We start from the raw sequence: 12,840 nt of genomic DNA on the forward strand, positions 1-12,840 counted from the left end.
GCGAACAATGAAATCGGAGTAGTCCCTCGAAAGTCGGCCGTTCTACCTGGAGCGCGTGTGGGACGACCTCCTCTCCTGGAGCCTCATTAATATTACCACTTGTCCGCACAATTAAAATATATAATCGCATTTGGCCAATTTATATTATTGATCGACGATAAACGGCCGTCGCTGATAATTTATCTTGTTTGTACAAGAAAGAAAGAGTCTGGATCACATTTCTGGCTTTCGCTTTCTTTTTTGCTACACCATGCACCACCTGCCTCGATTCGGTTGAATTAAATTAAAAATAGACTTGTTGCGCAAGAGAGGTTGAATAACATGGAGAAAAGTTCCTAAAATGTGTGCTATTAGTTGAAGACGGTTTTAATGATGCGAAGGCTGGTCATTAATATACATTAGTGTCGAAGTGTGCCCTCGAGTGTCACTTGCACGCCCATGTGTTGGCTATTAATAGTTGAGGATTGTAAAGCTCGATTTATTGAACTGGGGACTGGGGTTTGGGAATAAAAGTCGTGTTAAGATAGTCTCTGTTAATATTTTAATCAAGACAATTATAATTATAATATCCTTCTATACACACTGATCTATTTACAAACAGATAAAATAATGTACAATTTGCGGCTAGGAGCCAACAAAATAAATGTTAGTTTAATAATAAATCCATGATATGGTACTTTTAATATACACAACAATTTTCTAATTATTTAAAAGAACGTAACAATAAAATAGGTGAATCCTGAAATACAACTAGCTTGACTTGTGATGATACACAACAAGTTACAAACGTAAGTGCTCGCTTCTATTTTCAAGAAACTACAAGTCCCATTGCCGAAAAACGTCAACGCCACTTGGTAGACATTTTGTTCTTTATCACAGATATAAATAAATGCTTTTACACAAATATACAACAGATTGCAATCGCTTAACACGGGCTCCACACCCACACTATTTGTATTTGTTGCACTTTGCCCATTGGTTCTGGTGACGGGGGCCCTCCGGCGACCATCCATCTGCAACAAAAGACACAATCATTTAAAACGGGATCTAAAATTAGCACAGAATCGAATCAAATTCTCACATCATTCACATCCATTCAATCCGAAAAATTACTAATTACATTTTCCAGGATTTATAGCATAAATTTATAGGAATAATCGTTGAAATAGTTTGACATTAAGATTAAAGGAGAACATGTTTTAATGTGTTTCTAAGTCGACAGATGGCGCAGTATTTTTTTAGTTTTTCTGTTATCTTCCTAACTTTATAAAAAAGGGAAAAAGTCTTGTAGGACATAGAATCTCAATTAAATTTGCGTCAACATGTAACGTTTTTGTTTCTTTCTACCTGCTTGTATTTTTGAAAAAAAAACATCGTCATAATAAAAAGTTAAAAAAAATAAACTAAAGGAATCTCCACTTTTTGCTGATCACAAATGGATTTTTTAAATTCGAAAACGAAAAAGGAATTTTTTTCTCTGTAGCAGTGAACAAAGACACTTTTTTAGAATCAGCTGTATCCATATTAGCCTCATGTAAGATCTTTTCAGTAATATCGGAAATAAAATAGAAATAACATGGAACTACGTGTAAATTGGATTTGATCAAATTTAACTTCGAATAACCGACAAAAAAATTGTGAATTGTGATAGATTACGGGAAAAATCTTTAAAAAAAATCCTTGTTTTATTTTAAAAAATATGACGCTTCAAACTTATTTTTTAACATCTTCAGTTTTAATTTTTTTTATTGCGCACTAAGTAATCGTTCCGTAACACAATAATGAGTGATTATTTTTAAATCTACTTTCAGACTTTTAAGCAATTTTTTTTACAAATCAAAATTTGTAGATGAGCCAACTTTGTGTATTATTTCCTAGGACACCGTTTCAAAAATCATTAATTTTTACTGTTGATCAAATTCTGTTGCGATCACCAATTGTAGGCAACGTTGCCATATTTATTTAAAATTTGTAATTTAATAGATAGATTCTTTTACGTTTTTACCTTTATGTGTAAATATTTCTGTAACACACAGCATTGAGTTGGTGCGCCTGTTTTTAAGCACCTGGTATTATAGGTAAAAGCACAAAATAATTAGTCCTCGTGTCTCAAAAAAATTTTTTGGAGGCTACATTTCGACCACTGAAGATGGCCACTTAATCAGTCAGTGATCATGTAGCTTTAAATAAAAATTTTGATCATGTAGCTTTAAATAAAAATTTTGAGAAAAGAAAAACCAAAATTTTATACTTTTACTTATTTACAAAAAAGGTCTTCCCAAATTAACATACAGTAGAACTCGGTTATAACGAACACCCAAAGGACTTCAGAATTTGATCATACTAACCGATTGTTTGTTATATTTCATTTTTAAGTTAAATGAGTTCTAAAGTTTGAAATAGATACAGGTATTAATCCATTTTTTTAAGAAACATACATAATTACCTACATAGGTATATGTACATAAGATAATATGGCAAATATTCTATTTATTTACTTATTGTTCGTTGTAAGCGAGGATCGTTTGTTCGTTAAAACCAAACCACTTGGTTACTGAAATATGGGACTTTAAAGCAAGACTTTCAATTTTTTTCGTTATACCCAAGCATTCATTAAAGACCGGGTTCGTTATAACCGAGTTCCACTGTACTTTTCAAAAAAAGTAGCTGGACTCGGTTTTGTAAATCAAAGAAAACTAAGTGTTTATAGTTACTTATTATAAAAAACTATAAAGAAATTGTTCGTCTACGAGTGAAAAGGGTAAGTTCAAATGTGATGAGTAAAGTTATTTCACGAGTGGATATAGACAATCTTTATCGTCGTGTATTATACAACATTTTTTTCAATAGTAAGACTGCAAGTTTAAGAGAAAAAGTTATTATTAATCCGTTAATGCTTCAAATTAATATGTTGGAATTTGTGAATTTAGTTGTTTAAAATAAATTTAAAACATTTTATCAACCGTTGCAGTTAAAGTGCTGTTTTATCTACTCAAAAGAATTAATAAAGAAATATGCTTTAGAAAAAAAAAGATTTATCCCAATGTCTAGAAGTCATTTAAATAATGATTTGTTTTATCTCTCTTTATGCACTTTTTGCTTTACCTAGAGGTTGATTCCAGAAGGTGAATTGTTAAAAGTGTTTTTTACCGAAATTATTATCGAATTTCAAGACTTTTCAAAATTGCGATCCGTTGGCGCAAATTCGAAATGTTTTAAAATACTGATAAAAACAGTAAAATTGTTTTCATTATTACTTATCTTTGTGGTCAATTGGTTCAAGTCTGTGAGGTGTTGATGACAGATTTTATAATATTTTTCAACTCAACGTGTTGGCCAAAGTCGCACCCGATTAGGGTCTGGGGTCCAAAAACTTAAAATTTTGTAATCAATAATTCAAGTTATTATGTCAGGGTGTGTATCGATTTTGAGACAATGGATCCCAGCAGAGAGGACAGGTTTGTCCGATTGAGTAAGTTGCGACTAGTTAGTGGTCTGTGCGAGGGCCATTCACTGATCAGAATCTCGTATCATTTGTCAATGTCAAGAAGGTGGCGATAGCGAGTACGGGCATTCCTCATTCACTATAGTCGAGCGTGGGCACACTACACTCACCTAGCGGATGGGTCGATGGGGTCCAGCTGGGAGCGGCTCACACCGGCGACACGAACCCTCCGTTCATGCTTTGGGAGCTGCAACAAAAAATTCGATTAGAATACGGACAGATAACGACATCCGCCATAATTTTATGGGAATGGACCCATCGATTTATCTCGACTTCGAACCGGGTTAATTGATACGCATGGAGGGGCGCAATTTTCACTCCAAGCCAAAAATGAACGTCATGAATTAAGCACTGTCCGTCCTACTGCGACCCAAAGAAAAAGTTTGTCCTTGTCCTTGCATCGCGAAATTCCCTCAAGACAACTATTCCTTTAAAACCGGCCGAAGAATGTGATGATATCGCCACTTTTTTCCCCTCAAACTATTTCTAATATGTTGTAGCTTTTCCCAAGCCCCTGAAACGGCCTGAATTTTTGCCTCAGACTATCGGAATTCGTAATATACACATAAGAGCATTTACAACGTGAAAGTAATAATCTATCAAAGTCGGTTCTAAAAAACACTTACACCTCGAAAGAATCCGCACTATGCGTATTTCCACTTTTTAAAATTGTGTGTTAACGAGAGATTATCTCGGATTATCAGGTTCTAGGCAAAATAACTGTACGATTTTTAGTACCGTAAACTTCGATTAAAAATTTAAAACCTGCATTAATCTTCATTTTTTATCACTAATCTTTGAAAGTAATCTGCTGTGAAAAGAAAACAAACTGGAAATTAATTAACTCGTGTCTAAACATTATTCTATACCAAACCAGCACTTCAATCTCAGATATAAAACAATGAATTCGTGTCTTAATTAATTGAGTCATTATTTACTATAGCAACAATTAGTTCCTCTTGCTGTAACTTCCGTGTTATAGCTTCGGGAAAAATACAGAGAGACGATGATTGATGATGGAAAGGCACGATATTTGAACTCACTTTCAGCTGCTTTATTCCATCTTAATTGAATAACACTTTTGGGTATCGCAAGTGTCATCGCACAGTCAGATTAACCACTCTAATTTGTCACTTGACGGCCTTTAAGGTCAGTTCAGAGAGAATGAAAATGATAGGCATCGTGTACCAAAACTGTATTTTTTAAAAAGAGTCACAAAGTTACAGAAGTTACAGAAACGTATTGGTGGTGCATTCAGAATTTGGTAATTATTTCTCCTAAATCGCCCTGTATGTATGCAAAAACAGTCGTGTAAATTTGCGTCTTCACTTCGTTTTACAAATTCAATTATATTGTTATTTTATATTATTATCTTTTTGTCGTCTAAAATTTCACTGGATCTGTGCTAACACTAAAAAAATTCAACTGATGCACTTAGTAACTTTAAAACTATTTGGAAAGTTAAAAAAGTCGATTAAGTTTTCTCATTTAGATATACCTACAGGGTATTTCAAATTTTACGTAAAAGAATTTTTTTAATTCAGTGTAAAAGTTTAAATGCACTTCCATTACTTTTATACATAAAATATTAAATAAAACGAAATAAATAAGTATTTGCTGTAAAAAAACATGAAACAGTTATAATGTATACTGTGTGAATTATATAGTTAAAAATAACTCAACTTTCTTTATCCGAATCTTTATACTTTCTCAGATATAGTGATCTTTTGTCGGCAAATAAATTTGATACCATTAAAAATTTTAAACAAATTTATAAAAAATAGAAGTATTGTACAAGTATTCTTTGTACACCATAAAGTTTTACAACATATAATGGTGTTTAAGATAAGCAACCCTCACAAAAAGATGTTTTGACAAGGTGACCCGAAAATATTTACGATACGTATCGGTATCGATAAATTAAAAAAAATGTTATTTTTATACATAAAATATGAAATAAAACAAAATAAATAAGTATTTGTTGTAAAAAACATGAAACAGTTATAATGTATACTGTGTGAATTATATAGTTAAAAATAACTCAACCTTCTTTATCCGAATCTTTATACTTTCTCAGATATAGTGATCTTTTGTCGGCAAATAAATTTGATACCATTAAAAATTTTAAACAAATTTATAAAAAATAGAAGTATTGTACAAGTATTCTTTGTACACCATAAAGTTTTACAACATATAATGGTGTTTAAGATAAGCAACCCTCACAAAAAGATGTTTTGACAAGGTTGTTACGTTTGGAAAATCCACCCTGACTTAGAAGGGCGGGTCAGGGTGTAATTTTAATGCCCTTAACGGCGTCAGAGTGAACGGCTGACGTCGGAGCGTCAATGTTCCTGTTCCTTCGGTGATGTCCGCTTTTTTTGTCAACCTTACAAAGAAATGTTTTTTTTCTTCCTTATATGTGGCTCGGTGCGTCCCGCATTCGGTTGTGGGCAAACTTGAATGTCGCAGCCTTTTAGTGCCCACTGTCCTGAAAATGTTTCTGGTTAAAACCGTAGGTTGGTACCTTGATAACTTAGTTGGGAAAATCGTCGGAAATGCTATCCGTTAGGGCCGGATAGCCTCCTTATTTCCTTTTGCCTGCCCTAGGGGTTCCCATGTGGGCTATGGGGGCCTTAGTTTAATTGCCCATGTCATTGTTTACATTTTCTTATCTGTTTTGAATTTGAATCTAACCTGTAATTGTCAATCTTAGTTACCTTTCTAAACTCCCTAGTTTTCCTCTTATCTTCTGTTTAGCGCGTAAATTTTAAATTTTCGTTTCCGTTTCACTTTTTTTCTGAGTCTCGTTCTTTAAAACTCCGAACGGAAATCGTTCTAGCACTTTTGTCCTAGCTCCGTTGTGGGAGTCATCTCGAGTGATCAGATTTTAGATCATCTCACATTATTGTGGAGATTTGCGGTCATCGAGTGTGAAAATTTAAGTATCGTATGGAGTGATTCGTTGTGAGTGCAGCTTCACTAAGATTTTCGTGGTAAATGCTCGCACCATCGCCGTAGCCGAATAGTCGGATTCGCAGGACAAAATTCTTTTGCTAACACGAGGAAGCCGCCCAACATCAAAGGTACCGAATTGATTCTGATGAGCCCTTTTCTTTGTTTTCTTGGTTCAGTGTGTATTTCGATTTAAAGGCTTCAAATTGGGGGGAGTAAAACCTTCGAGGGGACCTAACATCCCATCATCTCTCGTTCCGGACGTGGTCCTTCGCCGTTATCACCAAACCCGCCATCTGCGAGGTCAACAGCTACCTCTGAGGGAGCCCCTCATCGAAAAGACGGTCAGGCAAGCCTTTGTTAATTACGGATGCGCCGGAACCCCCCTAACCTCGAGCCTTTTTGCTGTCTCGTGTGTTCTCTTTCTTCCAATTTTTTTGTTTGATCGCCTCACGATCAAAGGTAATATTGCTGATCTCATTTTGTAATTTAATATATATAATTTCGTTGTAAATCGTCTCTGGACATATCGGTTGGTAGATTCGGTTATTAATTTTGCGCTTATCGATATCAGTCACAAAACATAGATCTATGAGTTTGCGGCCGACAAAGAACAATATTCCGAGCACGTGATCGGTATAAGAGAATCACTTTTCTCCTGTCTACTTGTCCAGCGTAGATAGAATAGTATTTTTTATTTCTTTAATAATTTTTAATTTCCTACATTTTTTAAACCTTTGTTATATAATATTTTAATCCATTAAAATTTAATTTCGGGGAAACCCCTTTTTCTTTCCTTTCTTTTTTTTTCCCCCTCTAGTTGGGGTTATACAACTAGTGGCGCCCAATAACTTCGGTTTATAGTTCTTTGTGATCACCCACGCCCAACACCCAGAGCCGGCTGGCACCAACTTGTGTTACTTAGGTAACATATTTTGGCGCCCAACGTGGGGCCACGTTTTCTGAATTGTGTGGGAATTTGTCGTTGAGTTAGAAATATTCGGGTTGGCCGTTCTGGTCGTTATTACTGTTAAAAGATGGATCCACATCGGTTAGGTCGTGATGAATTAAGATATGAGCTATTAGTAAGGGGTTTTTCCGATGTTAGGGCAGAAACATTGAGCTCGTTGCGGAGGAAATTGTCTGAGCTGCTGCGTACCGAGTCATTCGGGGAACTCGTCTTAGATAGTAGCGTAAAGTTAGATAGGGTGGATGAATTAAGAATTGTCAACACGAAAGTGGTTGAATTAAAGCATTCGTTGGAAGCCGTAGCGCGCTTGCAAAAAAATAGTAATGACTACCGAGTTTTTGAAAGCAAGTTACGCCATCTGTACGGTCGGGTAATTCGGGTGCAGCAGTCTCTTAGCTCGGAAACACCTGACGAAGCTGTCGAAAACGCTATCGCCAACATCCTTCAGGAATTGGATGACATAGACATGTCCCTGAACTTAAAACTCTCGAGTGCCGACCCTTCTGTAGCGATGGGAAGTTTGCCATCCCCAATAGTGGAGGGCGCCCAGGGTTTGCCGGTTCAGGTTCGTAGTCATCCACAACCACCAGTACCGGTTTATAAATGGGGCATCACTTTTACCGGAGAGAAGGACGGACTAAGCGTGAATGCGTTTATTGAACGGGTGGAGGAGTACCGAGTGGCACGCTCCTGTACCGAGGCCCAACTGACCGACTCAATTATAGATTTGTTGGGAGGTAGCGCCCTCATTTGGTACCGGTCGGTTCGGGCGGAAATTTCGACATGGACGGATTTTGTGCAACGGTTGCGGGCGGAGTTTTTGCCCTTCGATTACGAAACGGATTTATGGGGCGAGATCCGATCACGGGTTCAAAGCTCGTCTGAACGCGTGGGCAACTATTTCGCTTGCATGGTGAATTTATTTAATCGTCTCCCCACAAAACCTACCGAGGAAGAGAAACTAAAAGTATTGCGTCGGAATATTTCCCCATATTATATCCGCGGTCTCGGGCTGAGCGATGTAACGAGCGTCCAGCACCTCTTAGAACTTTGCAAAAAGCTGGAAGTTTCTAAGCAATATGCTTCTGTCACTCGTCCGGCAATAAATCAGGTAAATTTATTAGAGCCAGACCTTGCAGGTCCCGGAACTTCGGAGCCAGACATTAAACTTGAGCCGATCGAGAGTGTCTGTTGGAACTGTAACGAGCGGGGACACTACTTTTCCGGATGTAAAAAGCCGCGAAGACAAAGGTTTTGCTATCGATGTGGGAAGAAAGATGTGGTAAAAAGTCAGTGCTCTTGCAGTTCGGGAAACGCGGACGGGGATCGTGGAAAAGCCGGACCACGATCTCAGCAGTAACGGGAGCAACGGCGGATAATTCATGGCAGGAGTGGCTTAACCTTATTCGTACCGAATTTAAAAAGGCCAAGATTGAAGCGCTTTTCGCAAAGCAGACGGGGGATCCGCGACCCTATTTAGACGTATCGATACACGGAATTAAGTTCTCTGCGTTGTTGGATTCGGGAGCCACTCAAACGGTATTAGGTTGTAGTGGGTGGGCTAAAGTAAGCTCATCCGGTGTAGTTTTAGAACCACCAAGTAGTGTTTCAGTTAGGGTTGCAAATGGGGAATGTTGCAAGGTTATGGGGTCGGCCAATTTGCCAATTGTTTTGAACGACCGCGTGAAGTTAATTAAGGTATTGGTGGTGGCCAATTTAGAGAGTGATCTCATCTTGGGAATTGACTTTTGGAAGGACATGGATATTATCCCTTGTTTTCGGACTAATCGTTATTGTTTCGGCTCGAGACAAATACCGGATCACATATCAGCAATCGCTGATAAAAAGGTTTCGGAACAAGGGTTGTTAAAGTTTAAAGAAATGATAGGACAGTTCTTTGAAAGAATGGGGTCGGAGCTAGGGTGTGCACGAGGCATACAACACAAAATCACCGTGGGTGATCACCAACCGATTAAACAGCGGTACTATCCCGTGTCGCCGTTCATTCAGGAGAAAATTAATGAGGAAGTGGATAAAATGCTTACTCTAGGCGTAATTGAACCGTCGCGGTCGGCGTGGTCTTCACCAGTTGTGATGGTGAAGAAGCCAAATAACGAGTATCGGTTCTGTATAGATTTTCGGAAGGTCAATCAGATTACCAAACGCGATGCCTATCCACTTCCCTACATCAACACTATCTTGGATCGGTTACGCAATGCAAAGTATCTCTCGTCAATTGACATAAAGAGTGCATATTGGCAGATTGAGCTGGAGGAGTCAAGTAAGGAAATAACCGCGTTTACTGTACCGGGTAAGGGGCTCTTTCAGTTCCGTCGTATGCCGTTTGGTTTGAATAACGCCCCTGCCACCTGGCAAAGGTTTGTCGACCAGGTCCTGGGAGCAGATTTAGAACCTATGGTTTTCGTTTATTTAGATGATGTGATAATCGCCACTCCGGATTTCGCCACTCACTGTGAAGTAGTGAAAAAAGTTCTAGATCGACTTTCAGGGGCGGGTTTGACACTAAATCAGGAAAAATGCGAATTTTTAAAACCCCAACTTAAGTATCTGGGATATGTTGTGGACGAAAATGGTCTTCGGACGGACCTGTCGAAGGTGGAGTGTATGGTCGATTATCCCACCCCCAAAAATGTCCGAGAAGTGCGGCGATTTATAGGGCTTGCTTCATGGTATAGGCGGTTCATTAAAGATTTTTCGACTATATTATCCCCTTTGGCCAAACTTACTCGTAAATCGCAAAAGTTCGTCTGGTCAAAAGAAGCAGAGGAGGCTTTTTGCAAAATTAAACAGTGTCTCGTAACTGCGCCGATCCTGGCGTGTCCAGATTTCTCCTTGCCGTTTATTCTTCAATGTGACGCGTCACAAGTCGGGTTAGGTTGTGTCCTTAGTCAGAATTTTTCGGACGGCGAGAAAGTCATAGCTTACGCTAGTCGGTCTCTGACCCACGGTGAGTCTCGGTTCTCAACAACGGAGCTCGAATGTCTCGCGGTATTGTGGGGAATAGAAAAATTTCGGCCCTATATTGAGGGGACTAAGTTTAGTGTGATAACCGATCACTTCTCTTTACTGTGGCTCCATAAACTCCAAAATCCTTCAGGTAGATTAGCTCGTTGGTCGTTAAGGTTACAAGGTTACGAGTTCGACATTATTCATCGAAAAGGGAAATCCCATGTGGTGCCAGATGCTTTATCGCGGGCGGTTGAATACATTGATGTTTCTCGGGCGGACCAGGACGACTGGTACAAAGACTTAATACGAAAAGTCACTTCTTCTCCCAATGAATATCCCAAGTGGTGTGTTAGAAACGAAAAACTTTATAAATTAGCTCGTTCTGGACCATGCTCGTCTAATCCGGATAGCGAGTGGAAGCTAGTTGTCCCAAAATCGTGTCGCGAAGCCGTTTTGATAGAGCAACATGATGAACCAACTGCAGGTCATTTGGGGTATTTCAAAACGAAAAAACGCGTTGCTGCTTTATATTATTGGCCTAAAATGGATGCAGATATTGCTCGATACGTTCGTCGATGTGAGGTCTGTCAGAGCCAGAAACCCGAACAACGCCCCCCATACGGGAAGATGGGTAGAAGAGAAGTCTCGCAACCGTGGGAATTAGTATGTACGGACCTTATGGGTCCTTTTCCCCGATCCAAAAAGGGAAATCGGTTTATTTTGATTGTAGCTGATTGCTTTACCAAATATGTACTTCTGTTCGCATTAAAATCGGCAACGAGTAAAGAAGTCGCATATCACCTGGAAAACTTTGTTTTTGGTATATGGAGTCCCAAATTTAATTATATGTGACAATGGGAAGCAGTACGTAAGTAAAAAGGTTAAAGACATGGTTGCGTCTTATGAGTCCAATATAACGTTTAATCCAAACTATCATCCGCAAGCCAATCCTAGCGAAAGGATCAACCGAGTCGCCAAAACTGCAATTAGGTGTTATCTAAAAGACTCTACGCACCAAGAATGGGACGCAAATTTAAGTAAGGTCGGTTTTGCGTTACGAACTGCGGTACATGAGGTCACGGGGTATAGTCCAGCTTATTTAAACTTTGGTAGAGAACTGTTTTTATCGGGAAAGCTCCATAAAATCTTCCAAACTAATGAAAAGGGTGATGTCATAGATTTTGCGGGGAGAGATAGTTTAGCTTGTCACGTAAAGGAATTGCAACAGCTATGCGATATAGTAAAAATGCGGTTAGATCAAGCGTACGCTCATAGTGCTAGGCGTTATAATTTACGGACTCGCCCCCTATCGTTAGAGAAAGGTCAAGTCGTCTGGAAGCGGAATTATGTTTTGTCGAAAGCGGGTGATAATTTTGCGGCCGGACTCGCCCCGAAGTTCGTCAAATGTATCGTACACCGTCGAGTTACGTCCAATGTGTATGAACTACTGGATTTTGAATCAAGGAAAAACCTTGGGTCGTGGCATGTTAAAGATTTGAAACTGAACCGCGGTGACGACTAAATTCTTCCTGGTGTGGGTCCATTTTTTTTTTGGTAAGGGGGGGTTGTTACGTTTGGAAAATCCACCCTGACTTAGAAGGGCGGGTCAGGGTGTAATTTTAATGCCCTTAACGGCGTCAGAGTGAACGGCTGACGTCGGAGCGTCAATGTTCCTGTTCCTTCGGTGATGTCCGCTTTTTTTGTCAACCTTACAAAGAAATGTTTTTTTTCTTCCTTATATGTGGCTCGGTGCGTCCCGCATTCGGTTGTGGGCAAACTTGAATGTCGCAGCCTTTTAGTGCCCACTGTCCTGAAAATGTTTCTGGTTAAAACCGTAGGTTGGTACCTTGATAACTTAGTTGGGAAAATCGTCGGAAATGCTATCCGTTAGGGCCGGATAGCCTCCTTATTTCCTTTTGCCTGCCCTAGGGGTTCCCATGTGGGCTATGGGGGCCTTAGTTTAATTGCCCATGTCATTGTTTACATTTTCTTATCTGTTTTGAATTTGAATCTAACCTGTAATTGTCAATCTTAGTTACCTTTCTAAACTCCCTAGTTTTCCTCTTATCTTCTGTTTAGCGCGTAAATTTTAAATTTTCGTTTCCGTTTCACTTTTTTTCTGAGTCTCGTTCTTTAAAACTCCGAACGGAAATCGTTCTAGCACTTTTGTCCTAGCTCCGTTGTGGGAGTCATCTCGAGTGATCAGATTTTAGATCATCTCACATTATTGTGGAGATTTGCGGTCATCGAGTGTGAAAATTTAAGTATCGTATGGAGTGATTCGTTGTGAGTGCAGCTTCACTAAGATTTTCGTGGTAAATGCTCGCACCATCGCCGTAGCCGAATAGTCGGATTCGCAGGACAAAATTCTTTTGCTAACACGAGGAAGCCGCCCAACATCAAAGGTACCGAATTGATTCTGATGAGCCCTTTTCTTTGTTTT

At 38.9% G+C, this 12,840-nt stretch overlaps 1 protein-coding gene across 4 annotated transcripts in view; it reads right to left on the reverse strand.

Moving 5' to 3' along the window:
• Positions 1–518: 518 nt before the first annotated feature.
• The window catches only part of LOC652944 (homeobox protein araucan), a 79,663-nt gene continuing 67,341 nt past the window's right edge, over positions 519–12,840 (reverse strand). For all 4 annotated transcript variants that reach the window (XM_008194178.3, XM_008194186.3, XM_008194183.3 and 1 more), the window contains exons 6-7: positions 3,616–3,692; positions 519–1,013 (exon numbers count right to left, since the gene is read on the reverse strand). In XM_008194178.3, the coding sequence (XP_008192400.1) occupies positions 3,653–3,692 (40 nt within the window). In that variant the 3' untranslated portion in view covers positions 519–1,013; positions 3,616–3,652. The remainder of the gene's footprint in view (positions 1,014–3,615; positions 3,693–12,840) is intronic.

This window comes from Tribolium castaneum, chromosome 1 (assembly GCF_031307605.1).
Source record: "Tribolium castaneum strain GA2 chromosome 1, icTriCast1.1, whole genome shotgun sequence".
NCBI lineage: Eukaryota > Metazoa > Arthropoda > Insecta > Coleoptera > Tenebrionidae > Tribolium > Tribolium castaneum.